The sequence below is a fragment of the Netta rufina genome (genome assembly GCF_964035555.1).
Source record: "Netta rufina genome assembly, chromosome: 4".
Lineage (NCBI taxonomy): Eukaryota > Metazoa > Chordata > Aves > Anseriformes > Anatidae > Netta > Netta rufina.
Genome location: NC_140127.1, coordinates 13,659,169 through 13,673,848, shown reverse-complemented (window position 1 = coordinate 13,673,848; position 14,680 = coordinate 13,659,169). Strand labels below are relative to the sequence as shown.

At 47.1% G+C, this 14,680-nt stretch overlaps 1 protein-coding gene across 17 annotated transcripts in view; it reads right to left on the bottom strand.

Moving 5' to 3' along the window:
- Window positions 1-2,818: 2,818 nt before the first annotated feature.
- Window positions 2,819-14,680, bottom strand: part of ADGRL3 (adhesion G protein-coupled receptor L3) — a gene marked incomplete at both ends in the record, with an annotated part of 315,376 nt that continues 303,514 nt past the window's right edge. For 10 of the 17 annotated variants that reach the window (XM_084285908.1, XM_084285910.1, XM_084285899.1 and 7 more), the window contains one exon: window positions 2,819-3,618. In XM_084285908.1, the coding sequence (XP_084142034.1) occupies window positions 2,819-3,618 (800 nt within the window). Of the gene's footprint in view, window positions 3,619-5,819; window positions 5,872-9,242; window positions 9,372-14,680 lie in introns of all 17 variants that reach the window. The other 7 variants (XM_084285904.1, XM_084285905.1, XM_084285906.1 and 4 more) reach the window with 5 other exon arrangements.

The window sequence follows — 14,680 nt, the reverse complement described above, 5'->3', positions numbered from 1 at the left end:
ATCACTGGTTTGTTCGTGCACAGCTTCAGGCACGCTGCACCCATCACCCCCCTCCCATTTTATCGCGGCAGTATTTGCTACAGTGGAGCTCACCCTCTGCGTGACGTGAATCCCACCTGGAAACCTATTTTTTGGAGACTCGTACTAGCGGGTAAAAGAGACTGATACAAACGGGCCCTTTTAACTTTTTCTGAAATACAGGTGTGTCAAGTGTTTCGAGGCTTTGCAGCCTCAGATGGGCACGGCCACAGGGTCTGCACCGCCCGCTTCACATGGCACGCACGGCTCTGCCACATGCCTCCCAGCTCAGTCCCTGCTGGCACGAAAAGTAAAACCGAACAGGGAGGCACAACCTGGCTGTCCATCAACTCTTATGCTACGACACCAGGGGATTCCCAAGGTCAGGATGGGAAATGCCGAAATCTAGACCCCATTGGGAGGCAGAGCTTGGTCAGGAATAGACCTCATTGCCTCCCCGTGGCATTTTGGCGTGAGCAGCTGGCTGCAGGAACATCTCAGGTGGCCCCAAACAGACCCTTGCACAGACCTGATTGCTCCTGGGGTATACGAAGGCAGGCTGGGCCCTTGGCCGTGGGATGGGAAGGCTGACGGGGTCTCTAGGGCAACGTGGCTGGCGGTGCCGATGGCGCCTTCTGTGGGGAACGCCCGGAGCAAGAAAATAAAGAGACAGCAAACAAAGACTGAGGAGGCCTAACGGGGACTTGTTTTTACTCTTTGACATGCTACCAGCAGTTTTTAATCTCAGAAGAATCAAAATTAAAAAATAAAAAATTAAAAAAAAAAAAAAAAAGGAAATTACAATGATTAAAAAAGTACGACACATGAAATACTATACTCGAATCATCTGCACGTCACCGTCTGGTATATACAGTAGGCACAAAACAGACCTGGAGTAACCTGCGAGAAACGTGGGCCAGCTTTGTTCTCGCCCCTAAACAAGTCTGGCTAGCCTGATGTCTCTCGTCAGCCGCAGCCGCGTAATGCTTGTGCTTAAATTGCTCAGCTCGGCTTCCCTTCTTTGGCATTGCTCACCCATGCCTTACAGGAGAGGAAGCGTACTGGAGGCAGCAGTGGAGGGAGGAACAGCAGAGAGGAGCGATTAACCGTACAGTACATACATACAGTGTCTTCTAAATTGTGATCAGTTGTTTATTGGTTGGCAAACAAGCTTCACTTTTACAACAAATATTAGTAATGAGGTCATTCAACTGCTGAGACCATACAAAATGATCATAAATTAAAAAAAAAAAAAAAAGCGGAAAGAAAAAAAAAAAAAAAAAAGAAATTATTCTCCGTGCTGCTAATTTACCTCTGGAAAGCCTATGTTACTTAAAATCCTGTCAAATAAATAACTTTCCTGTTAGGCGAAATAACGAACAGAAGACTTCTTTTTCTTTAAAAATCACTGCAAAAAGTACTTTTTAGATCACTACGCATCCATCAGTTTTCTTCGTAACCACTGCAGTACAAGTGCCTAAACTGGGGGCCGGGCAGAGCCGTGAAGGCCCTTCAGCTCCTACAGGGAAGTCGCCGTCTCATGCAGAAGCCCCGCTACGACTACAAAAACCTCTTGGCTTCTCGATGCGAGCCTATGGCCTGGGTGAGGGGCTGCTTGCCAAAGATGCTTCGCAGGATTATTGTTACGATCGGTTGTGCACTGTAAACATCAAGTTTGCCCTGCTCTATTCTGCAAAAGGTCTGCCGGCAATACGCTGGCCGAAGAGAGAGACACAGCAAGGAAATAAAAGGCTCCCTTGGCTGGAAAGAAACTGTTATCGCGTTACTAAAAATGGTCCTTAGAAAGTGGTGTTTGTATTTTTTTATTTTTTATTTTTTTGCCCAGTGAGACTTTTTACCGGGATGGGAGGGGCAGGGGAAGAGGCAAAAGGAAAGAAAAGAAAAATAGGAGTTATGAAAAACCTTGCTCCTACTGGTAGACAAACTTACAAGACCAGCACAACAGAAAAGTTCTTATTTTTTTTTTCCACTACATTAACAGGGACGCAAGTTCTGGAGGAACAGAAAGCAGACTATATGTGCAATGCTAGTATCTGTACATTACATAGAAATTGTTCGATTCTCTTTTTTTTTCTGCCATTAGTTTTTTATCATCAGTTAATACAGCAAAACGTAAAATATGCGTTTAGCATATAATTCTAGGATTCCCTTCCGTCTCATTTAATTTTTGTTTGGTTTGCTCCGGCAGCAAAGGGTGCTGCGGTCAAACCCAGCTGTGAGTGACCAAAACCCATTACGTGATCTGGATTTGTAATAAACAGCTTGGCTAGCTCGTTTGTTTTGTGCAGCACTCCCACCTAGATGCGTCATCTCTACTAGTTTCAAATGCACATTTTTGGCCTTTTTTTTTTTTTTTCTTTGCCTTTTTTTTTTTTTTTTTTCTTAAACCGGGTCTTCGGTATTAAGAGCAACACAGCATCAAGGATTGTTTAAACAAACACAGCATAACTTGAGAAGGCCACGAAGTGTGCCGTTATCTGTCCTATCTCTTTCATTAACATAATGAAGTCTGTCTGAAGGGAGGAAGGATGGGGAGGAAGAGGGGGGGCAGCAGTTCCTGTTTGTTTTTTTGTTTTTGTTTTTGTTTTTTTTTTTTGTTTTTTCCGGGCTGGCCTAAAAATTCCAGTAAAAAAAGTCCAAGAGTTTCATTTTGTTTAGAACAGCATGAAGATTTAGGAGTACACACAATATTACCACTGCTTGTATTAACTCAGAACAGTAAACCGAGTGTTACGGAGGGGCTGTTTGTTGTCTGTTTGCTTAATTTTTGCTTAATCTTCTATAGACTAGTGACCAAGTGAGCGGGTCCTTTTGCATTGCCGTCCGGGGGAGTTCCCTCTTTGTTTGGCGGGACTATAAAACCGTCGCTGCTGCCTCGACCTAGCTGGTAGTACGTGTGTAGCTGATGGACGTGGTTTCTGGAGCCTAGGTTGGGCATGCTTTTGTAGTAAACATCGTCGGCATCACCGCTTTTGGCTGGCGGGGGGTCGGTCTGGGTGCTGGCGGTGACGCTCTCTGTCATGGGCATGCCAGCCAGTGTGGGCATGCTGGTGTAGAGAGAATCCCTGTTGGGCGACTGGAGGTCGTCCGTGTGCTCGTTGGTCAGCAAAGGGAAAAAGCTCTCGCTGTTGTCTTGCGGGATGCGCCGCCGGCTGTAGAGGTGGGGCTGGTGGTTGTCTGCCGAGTACACCCGGGGGGGCAGCAGCGGGGCGTCCGACTCCTCGTGGATGAGCTCCAGGCCCAGGCTCTCCTCGTGGGTGAAGGAGGTGGCGTCGTCCAGCACGATGGCGTCGTCCTCGCTCCCGCCGCCCACGCTGTTGACGAGTTTGTTCATCAGGTTGCGGCTCTGCTCGCTGGAGCGCTCGTGGTTGTTCAGGTAGGAAGGGATGTAGTTGGAGGTGAGTTCCTTCAGGATCTTTTTCTCGAGGGCGTTCTCGGTGTGGTTGTACCCGCGGTCAAGGATTTGCACGCAGTTGCTGAGGTACTCGCCGCTGGCGATGCTGTAGCTGTTGCCGTGATTACCATTCAGTGGTAGAGTATCCGTGACACTTGTATCCCTGGCATTGTTCAGAAGCCCCTCTGAAAAACATTACACAAGAGAGGGTGACTTGTACAAACAGGAGGACACTCACGCGGGATGTGCACACTCAAAACCCCCTTTCCTAGGCTGCCACGCTGCTGGGGGAAGGCAACTGGCGGGCCAGGCTCAGCAGCGAGAAGCGCCTTGGCCAAAACGAGAGGGCACGGCTCCGCCTCGCCGACTTAAGGTCTGGCCACCGAAAATTGGGAAAGTGCTGCCAAGAGTTTTAACTTGATGCAGCAAGAGCTGGTGGGAAGGAATAACCTCTCCTCACCAGCATCTCCTACGTGGCTACGGTGCATGGCTGCTGCCAGAGGCTCGGGGCTTTGCTCTGAATGTCTCGGGGGGGCTGAGGGATACGTGAGCCTGAGCTGGTCCAAACAGCCCTTGCTCCACGCTCTGTGGCAATTCACCCTAGCTGAGGAAATGTATTCACAGCACAAGGCTAATCATTACCCAGGCTTCACTTAGGACTGCATCCTTACTTGCTTTGAAGGTGAAAAATAAATCCTCTCTCCACGTCAGAGGAAAGGCATAGGCCCTAAAGGCAAGATTTGGTGATTAGCTTGTGCTGACATGCAAGACAGGGGCGCGGAGCGCTTCCTGTCTGAAGCTTTTTGGGAATAAGGCTAAATGCCCTACCTCTCTCCTGCTCCAAGGCTGTGGCCAAAATAACTTAGTTGATACTGGGCAGGTGGCATTGCTAATGTAATCAGCGCTGCAGACAGCTGCTGCCGGGTCTCGCAGAGCCTTTAGAAGTAGCTTCTATTTTACTTTCCCAGTGAAAGCAGAGGGCTTAATGAAGATAAACTACCGTCACTGCCATGGTACGGCAGGCTCGGGGGGACCTGCACAGAGTGACAGGGTCTTGGGGATGCCCCTGGGCCTGGCTCGCTACCTTCCTGCCTTGCCTGCTGTGTGGGACAATGCAGCCCAGTGAAATTCAGCTGCCTGGCTTGCATGAGGAGCATTTAATGCACAGACAGCCACAGATGAGCCCTTTGGATTTTAGCAACAAATGGGCCTGGTCGCTTCTGTCCCACTAATTGCCTGCGTCAACGCTGCCAGCAGAAGTCTGGGGTTGACTCCTGCCTCCCTCACGCTGCAGGGGATGGCGGAGAAATGCTTTGAAAGCAACGTGGGACGAGTGGGCAAGGGAGGAGAAACTCGGGCCACTGGCAGTTTAAGCTGCCCTGTTTTCTTTTTTTGGATTATTGGCATTCCCAGAGCGAGGAGTGCATGAAATCGTGTATCTACCTTTCAGCTAAGGGTTTCGGGCGTTGCCAAGAAAATCACAAGCAACTCCCAGCAAGCAGCGGCTGATTAGAGGAGCCTTTAGCCAACAATTTAGGGTTAACGGTTGCTCACACCATGCTTGGTACATGGCATGGGTACCTTCTGAAAATACAGGGTTTAGTCTATATCTGCGATGCAGTAGTTGTGTATATCAACGGCTGGAAAATGCTACTGCAGGATTTTGTTCTCTTTTGAGTGAAATGCCCCAAATGTGTCCGAGTTTGGGTTTCTGAAGCTTAGAGCGTGCTGCTGTGTCCCGTGTTTCCAGAAAACAAGGGAACTATGCAAAAAAAAAAGTTAGCTAGCCATCACAGACATAGAGCAAAGCCACTTATTTTCACGTTGGAAGCTCCCCCAGCAAGCCATGATGTTTAGGGAGAGATGAGGGGTGAGCGTTTTAGGGGAGGACTGTATGCGATGGGAACAGTGATCGTCTGATGGCTGGGCACTGTATGCATTGAGGCACCGAGTGCCGCTTCTGCTGCCAATGCATAGAGCTGGAGGCCGGGGGGGTCAGCGGGGAAATAAAACGGAGGCATTGCACGTGAAAACAGAGCGGGGTCGGGGATGAAACACGCCGTATAAAAATGCCACGACCTTGCAAATTAAAAGGTGAAGTTCAAAGGAATTGTACGCACGGCTAAATGAAAAACTAGGCTGGGTAAATGATACCACAAAAACGGGAAATAAACAAAGAAGGCACCATCTAATCTTATCTCTCTCTATATATATGTATGTACACATACATATATATACCCACACACATACACACGCACACACGTACATATACATATGTATATTCATAAGCTCTAGATTCTTCCGATTTCAAAACTGTGAGATGAATTTCCTTTATTAACTACATCATCTATATGTGATGCAATAAAAGTGAACTAAAAAAAATTACATTTGATATGCAATGTTTAGCTTTACTCCCATACTTGTCTCTCTGTAGGGCTCTAAACGACAGCATGAAGAAAAGGAAAGAAAAAACAACAAGTAAGCTTACAGCGACAGTAGGAGAAACATGAGTAAAAAGCAAGTTGATGATATGCAGAAGAGAGTTAACGGAAATAATTTTCACTGCCCAGAATACATGAATTTGTTACATGGTTTATTTCAGGTTAAAAATATTGACATTTTAGACAGAAAATTATTTTACGCGCAATATCAATAGGCTACATTTCATTAAAAAAAATAATCACATTTAAAACTTTTTTTCCAATGCCATTATAAATGTCCAGCGTGCAACACAAATCAAGAAATAATCCCTGGAAATTTTAAGAAAAGTCTAAAGCTCGCAACAGTCATGCTTGAAAAGACAGGCACTGTCAGTGTCATTTCCAAAGTCTTAAAACGAATGGCTTTACTTACTGTTAGTTATAATAACCCCTGGCAGTTGAAACTGAAATCCATTTCCTTGCTAAAATGTTTTGCTGTCCATCCTTTGCAACAGTGCTTTGTAAGAGTACGACTTTGCTCATCATGGGGCTGCTGGCACGTTACAAACTTTTGCAAGGAAGCTTTTTTTTTTTTTTTTTTTCGGTTCTTTTATAACCAAAACGCATGGAAAGCTACATGGACTTTGCAAACAAAGGTGAGAGAAATAGTAGATCGAATAATGGCATCTGTAAATGAAGCTATCGAGAAGGAAGGATTAAAAAAAAAAAAAAGAGAGAGAGCCAGAGATGAAGATGAAGAGCCATTGTTTAACTGTCAGCTTCCCACTTTGCTCTGGTCTGTGGCACGCTGTGATTTAAGCAGAGCTCGTTACGTGATTTCCTTCTTCTCTTAAAATTATCACTCCTGGAAGTGGTTAGGCCATTCGGAGACACTTAGGCATCCAAGAGACCAAGCGAGCGTACATCCATCAGCTGCAAATGGCAGCAGGCGCTGTGCACGTGCTGCGGGGTGCCAGGCTCCTCACCTACCACCTCCTCCTTCTTCTACGCTCTGTCCCACTGAAGGAATTGCTTTTGCCACCAGTAAGCAGGCTTTGGCCTTTTGGGTTCTCATCCCCAGCCTCTTTTCAATGCTCCTGCTGAGACTCTAACACAGATGTGGCAGCTTCGGCTTGAACAGAGAGGGTATTTTAACGCCTGTAACTGGGGAGGGGGTGGCATGGACAGAAGAGGTAAGACCCCAGGTTTACCCTCTCTACAGTGTCCTGCCTCTGTCCATGGGCAGCACCAGAAGTGGCAGATGAAGGTGCACAAAAATCATAGCCTTGGTGACATGGGATGAGTTAGTAGAGTGACGTGAGCTAGCGAGCCCTCACTGCACACCAGTCCTAGCCAAGGCTGCAGGGTTTTTAATCCCAAAGAGCCCAAACTGCTTTTGCTAACCTTCTTTTCCCCTGTGGGATCTGCTAATATTCACACTTTCTAATGGCATGCTTGGTCCCAGGACAACAACCAGTTTGCAAAGCAATAGCTGTACCGCTTTCTTTGACCATTAATTAACTTGCAGCTTCCTGAACACAATGGGTTGCATTCTGCTGCCTGGTAAAGTCAATGGGAAAGCTCCTGCGGCTTAAATGGGATCAGTAGTGGTCCCACTTTCTTTAATCTCCTACGGATGTAGCCTAGGCAGGTTTCTCTCTTTTCCATCTGCTTGTGTTGCACCAAATAGCACTTCTGAATCAATAACACTATTTGTGGAACAATACGTTGTTAACTCAGGCAATTGTATCAGAATCCAGTCTCACCAGCTAGAAGAACACAAGATTATTAAAATGTACGTAAAACCCTTTTGTCACATTTCTGCTCAAAACACTTTTGTTCGCTCAAGGCACCCAGACTTGCACATTAGGCCTTGTCTTAAGCCAGACGTTGACCCACCATTACCTGCTGCAACCTGTTTTTAAAGTCCCTCAAACCTCAGCATTACCATGCAAGGAAACATACAGAATATCAAGGCTTGTTCTGACATTGGTGATACACAGAAGTTCCTATAACGCAGAGCATTTCAAGCTTAACAGTAGTCTCTTTTAGAAAAAGCATTAGTGAAAGCAAATTGATTGCACAAAGTTAGCATGGCTTAGGAAATTTAGGAACAGCAAAAAGGGCAAACACACGTGCTTCCTTGTGGTCTGAATGAAAATACCCTAGTGATACAGTTTGATATCTATTCCTGTTGTGAACAGTACTCTGCTATACAGCATAACGGGGATTTTACTCTTTGCAGGATAACCATCGTCATTCTCCCTTCCTTAGGGATCCTTTACTGGGAAGGGACACCTTCACAGGGAGGGGACACCTGACATGCTTGGAAGCAGCGTTACTCTGTGAGGATCTGGCCACCTCTCAAGCAAGCCCCCCTGCATGAAATGGAGGTGGCAGAGCCGGACAGAGCTGTCACTGAGAGGAGCTGGCAGAGCTCCTTCCTCCCCAGCTGCCCCTCGGGTCCTGGTTAAGCACATCTGCCTGTCCCTACAGCAGCACCAGGACATCTGCCTACAAACCCCAGCGGTCCCCACGGCTGGAGGAGTCTCTCCACGTAGGTGACAAGAGGCTGATCTCCCAGCAGAAGCCTCAGCTAGGTACCACTGACTCTACCTGTTCCCCTGTTATCGCTGCAAGGAGGGTATGCCAAGAGCACCTCGTCTCTCCTACACCTTTTTCTATTCTTTCTTTCTTCTTACTTCCTAATAGCATATAGAAAACGTATTAATGCAAACGGCAAAACGTTTCCTACAATGTCTAAGCTCTGCTTGTTAGAGCCGACCTCCACTCCTCGCTTCAGCTGTCATTTTTTTTTTTTCCTACAGATCAAGGGCGGTTTTGCTTTGTTTTGCATTTTTACTTGTGTAACCTCTGGCAGACGCTGGTGCGCTGCTGACCGCATTTCTCTCTGCCATTTCGAACGAGCAGCTTTGGTGTCAAAGGCCATTTTAGCTTCACTTACCTTCAAAGGTGTTCCTGTTTCTGAAATGAATGGTTTAACGAGGAAATGTGCTGACAACAAAGAGAAGAATGGATACGTCTGACAAAACACAGACACAAGACCAAAACAATACAAAAGCACGGGGATTGAAAAAAAAAATCAAAATAAAAACTACTATGAATGTTTTGAGTGGGACTGATGAGTGTCTCTCAAAGTGAACTTGATCGCTCATGGAAAAAAAGCCTAAGGAAAATGGAAAAATGCACTGAAATGAAAGGAAAGGGGGGGGATCATTTTTGTGCCCAGTTCCAAAAAAACAAAGCGTGTGTGTGGGGAGAAAAAAAAAAAAAAAGGAAGAAAAAAAAAAAAAAGAAAGAAATGGGCCAAAAGAAGCCACAGAAAATGGAATTCTCACTAGAAAAATTAGAGAGAAACTCCAGCACACCTTGTGCGTTGTACATGCTGACAGAAGGGTTGTTATAGACCGCCGATTCCCCGAGCAATGTATTATAAGGGTTGTTAGTGCCATGAGGACGAAGCAGAGCATTGGTTATAAGATGATTAGCCATGGCTCCTGGAGCAGCCCGATAGAAAGACAGAGAAAAAAAACAACAACAAAAAAAAGGTCAATCAGGCAAATGTGGCATAAAAAAAAGGGAAAAAAGAACATTCAGAATGACAACAGTTGAAATAGTCCTGATTACAAGCAGCCAGCTAATTAGACTCAAAAACTGTAGGCCACTAAAGCAGCACAGATGTTACTGACGATGCACAAATCCAAACTGATGCAAAAGAAAATGGATCAGAAAGCAGATAAGCTACATTTATGGTGGTTCCCCAGTTGCTCCGAGTGTAAGCAAGGCTATGCCCACATGCTTGCTACAAATAAACACAGGAAGATGGCAGCCTACACAATGGGGGGGGGGGGGGGGGGGGAACTCTCCAAAAAGTACCAAATGAAGAAGGAAAAAAGAAAAAAAAAAGAAAGATTAACATAAAACAGCACATTTAATTCCCACTGTGTGTTAGGATCCCTTTCGCTTGTCCTTTGAAACACGTCTTAAATTGAAAAAAGCGTAATTAAAGAGAAAGGATGGAAAGTGCATCCTCTCCAGAAGGCTCCTGGCACTCATCGGAGAGCTCTGCTCCACGAACCGGTTTCTCACTGCTAAGAGGGCAAGTTTCACTTCAGCTCCTGGTCCCGAAAGCTTCCCTGTACCTCCTGGCAGGTGGGGAGCAAGAGCACCGCAGCCCCAGCCGGTGTTTCTCTCAGGAGCGAGAGTGGACCATGGAGATGTGCCTTCTCCTCTTGCTCTCCTTTTTCCAAGCAAACACCTTTTTTTAATTTTATTTTTCAGCACTCCCTGCCCTCCTTGCAGCCATTTCTGACCACACAGCCAGCAGCCAGCCTCCCGCTGAGGTCTGTCCCTTGCGGTTGCAGCCCCTGGACTTGTGCTTTTTAGGGTCATCACGGTTCGGCAGGTGGCTGCTGAGACCCAGCGTGTTTCCCACCATGGGCATCAGCCCACGAAGCAAAGCCTCCCCCCTCCTTTTAGCTGACCACAAATCTAGTAAGCCCTTGCCCCATTAAGACTCCTCTGGGATCCAGAGAGGCAGCTGACACAAAACCTCACCCCAGGGCAATTCCCAGGAATACTCAAGGACATTTATTTTTTACCTCTTGGGCTAAACCATTAGAGCAAAACCTTCCCAAGAACAAGCAAGTTTTTGATGGGGTGACTCCAGCTAGCCAGGACAGGGCTATCAGAGGGCAAAGAGGAGGGGAAGGAGCACAGAAAACAGACCAGCACCTTTTCCCCAGCCTGCTGCCACACCAGGGCTGTCTCAAGCCTTCCAAATATTCCTTCCCAGCTTCCCGCATCCTGGCTCGGCCGCTAGTCAAACTGATAGCCTTACCTGGCTGTCACCAGTATCTGCTGGCCCAAACCCAAACAAGCCATCGAAAAGCCAATTCCTCAAACCAGCCGCTCTCACAGCAATGCCTTTGTCACTTTTGGGGCAGAGGAGACCACCACCTGCTTCCTCTGGTGGCGGAGGTGGCCCTGTGGAGGCAGCCTTTGCAAGGCAGGCGAGGTTCAGGGCACAACCTCTTCTCTGCAAATAATTACCTGGCTTCTGCTCTGCCTTGCCTTGCCTTATCAGCAAGCCCTCTGAAAGCTCATACCAACAGAGTATCTAAAGAAAGCAAAAGCCGGCCAAACCCAAGGACCTCCAGAGCTCCAGAGTTGCCTCCTGCGGTGCTCGTACACTGGCTCCATGTCCCAGGATGGCGCTGCTCTACGATTGCAGAGGGTCAGGAGAAAGCAGCCTGCTGTCCTGCCCCTCTTTTCTGCTCCCCCCCAGCCCTCCCGCCCCGAGGCGCATGGCATTAGCAGGCCCCTTGGCCTTTTGAGTGCAGGACATGGTAAGGAGGCAGCACTGCATGAGGGCTGCATGCCAGGGAGGCTCCTCAACACATGCAGCTGGAAAAAATACTGTTGTCTCTCACCTGATGGTTTTGGCTACACTGATGAACTGTTGGGATTGGAAATAAGGAAACAAAGCTGTCTCCTGTAAAAAAACATTATATGAACACTTAACTAAGCAACCTTGAATATAACTCATAGTCAGATGAGTCAATCCTTTCTTTCAGGTAACGCATTTATCCATTAATCTCCTGTACATGTGGGGCGAGGGACTGTAGGCACAGCTTGTCTTCTTGCACTAGCTTTACTCCAGTGTGCCTACCAGCTGCACTGAAGTGTTTCTGCTTTTATGCCACTTCTAAACAAGCTGGGCCATAAAGGATTCGAAACGGGACTCGCTTTTGTTCAGGTAATGGGAATGTCCAGAGCTAATGCCAGTCATACATCCAGAAGTGATATAACCCTCCCATCTGAGATTTAACCAATCCCCAAGGTGGCCACTGTGAGATTCAATAAGGAAGAGGAGGATACACCTGCCATGTGATTTCGGATGCTTTTGCTCGAGGCGTCTTTAAATGGCAGCTGCCAGAAAGAGCAGCTCACTCGATATATTCCTGGTCTGATCTCACCGAGAACACGGCTCCTGCAACAAAGGCAGGGATGCTCGTGGGGTCTGCCCCCTGTGTCAGCTGGGCAGGTCAGAGCATTTAGCACCAGGGCTGCTTGTGCCGCATGACGAGAGATGAGAAGGGACAGATCTGTGTCAGCACACAGTGCTTGGCTTGCCTGGAGGCACCAGGGGGGTTCTTTGCTGCCCAGTGGGCTCTGAAACGAGCTGAATTCACACAAACCTGGCTCTTCTGGACTAGGTCATTTCTGGCAACATTTAATGCAGATCCGCAGTCCCAACTATAAATACCACCAAAGGCTGAAAACTCAGAATAAGTCATTCTCTCTCTCTCAGGTGTGTAAAAGAGGATGCTTGGTATAACACAACAGCCCGTATGCAGATACTAAAGCAAAAGTATTGTATCTTCTGCCTTCCTCTCCCTTTACTCCTGAGGGCGAAGATTTTTTAATTTACTGATCTAAATGCCATTTGTGATGGCAGTGCTGAGTAATTCTCCTGATGCAAAGCCAAAACAAACCCACCCGTAGCACTTTCCGATTGCTTTCAATACTTTTAGGCACTGGGCTGGGCCCTAAGGACTCAGCAGCAGGTTCCTGTCTGGGTGAGCTTGCCACCGCAAACTTCACCTTCTGTGAAAATTTAACCTCTGGCATCTTAAAAAGAAACTGGCATACAGCTCGTATTCATTAATCTGGGCTCTTGTTTCTCCTTAGCTGCTTTAAAGCTGCAACAGTCCCTGCCTCAAAGGACTTTGAGAGAGAACTGCATTCAGGCTCCAGAGAGCCTGTAGTTAAAGCTTTAGATAAAACAATAATACAACAACCAAATCCCCATTATTGGGTTTCTCCTTCCCAGGAGGGAGAAAGGAAAAGGTAACACCAGCCATACTTTTAAGTATCATCCTGCCTTTTTCATAACACTTTATCATTGCTATAGCAACCAGCGGGGCTATTAGAAAGGATGGATTAAGTCTGCAGATGAGGCACGAGCACAAGAAGCAGGTGGGCTACCAGACTATGACCCCGTTTGCATGAAAATGGCCTTGGTAATCAACAGCCAGCAAAGCTCGATAAAGAAAGCCTGGGATCAAAGCAGCACTCTCTCCCTAAATAGGAGAAAAAGTAAATAGGCTGATTTGACCCTACGTGCCACGGTCTCACGTGTGGGTGCGCAGCAAAGATGGGCCACTGGTGCTGCGATAGCTGCTGCTGGCAATGGCCAAAGCATGTCTGGGGACTGAAAGGCAGAAGGATCAGGGCTGCTTGCACCTACTGAGTGCCCCGAATCTCCTCCTTTGCGATGTGAGCCTTGGTGTGAGGCTGGCAGTGTGCCTAACACCCTCAGCAAGCAGCGTTTGGCCATCGCTTGTTTTTCTTTACTCACTTATGGCCGGGTCCTCAGCTCTTGTCCTCTTCTGTGGCATGACACCGACTTCTCCCAGCAAATCACACAGTCCTTGCTTTGCAGCCTTTCGGCGGTAACATGCCCTACACAAACGATCCCTCTGCCATCTCCTGCAGCACCTGAGCCCAGCACGCAATTACCAAACGTGCTCTTTATTTGCTTAGTTACGCTGGTTGGCTTCGGCTCAGCTCCCTTGAAACACCTTCACTTCTGCTAGCCAAAAATGCCCTGCTGAAAGGAAATCCACTCCATTTGCAAACCTGTCTTGTGCTGTGTGCATGTGTCCCTTAAGGGTGGGAAAAAGATGAGGCTTCAAACTCAAAGGCTCACCTGGGCATCTGCTTGTTCAGTGGGATGAGAGGACCACAACCAGAGCCTGTATTTAACATCAGTAGAGCAAGAATTTGGTGTTATGACCATAAGAGAAAGCTGCACCCTGTTAAACATAGGTAAAATTTAGACGCTAGCTAAAAGCAAAGGATGAAAAGAAAGATGACAAGCGTGTGTCACCAGGCTCTAGATTGTATCATTCGGAAACAAAATTCAAACCATTTCTCGTGGGCAGCTGGCTGACAAAGCCACACAAAGGCATTTAAGCTAACTTGAATCATCTGCGTGGTCTGCTCAGCAGGAAGGGAAATGTATCCCAGTGCTCTTCCAGACCTTCTGAAAAATAACGTCATCCAGCATGGCCCAACCAGGCTGCAAATGGCTTCAGCTTGCCTGCTTTAGTCTGGGTCATCTGTCCACAAAGATAACAACGCCCTCACATATCACTCTTGGCTTTCTATCTCTTCAATCCCATGCCAAAATTGGCTCTAGCCTTGCTGTGAGTATTTCAGCAGGGTGGGAGCACGCTGGGGAAGGGAAGATTTCCCCAACACCCAGCAGACATGCCTGCAGTGCAGTTTTGCAGAGAAAAGAGACCAAAGCGTTTAACAAATCGAATCTGACAAAGTAGTGAATCAACTGAGCATTTCAAGAATGTCCAAAGAAAAACCCATGTTTTCCAAATGAAAATTATTTTTTGGTTGTTTCCAAAGAGTGGCTTGTATGAAAGCTGACTTGGACTTTTTCTTATGATGTCATCTTTTCATTAGAGCAGAAACAGAAATAAATAGCTTTGAAAAAGCACATCGGAGTTGTAACAAAATGTTTCATTGCCTCTGACCCGGGAGTCCCCAAATGTAATTTTTCTTGGTCTTTTTTCATTGTTTCCCGAAGAAGGAAACAACAACGAAAACATGTACTGCTGTGTTTTTGGCCAACCTTAATCTTTCATCTGACTTCACATTTTCCCATCCATGCAGCTCTTGCTACTTCCATCCCACAGGGCTAGGCTAGGGCGCTGTGCTCCTGCCCGCTCTGCCTCCCGAAGCAGCCAACTTATCTTTCTGTCCACAGCCACCATAAATCAAGCAC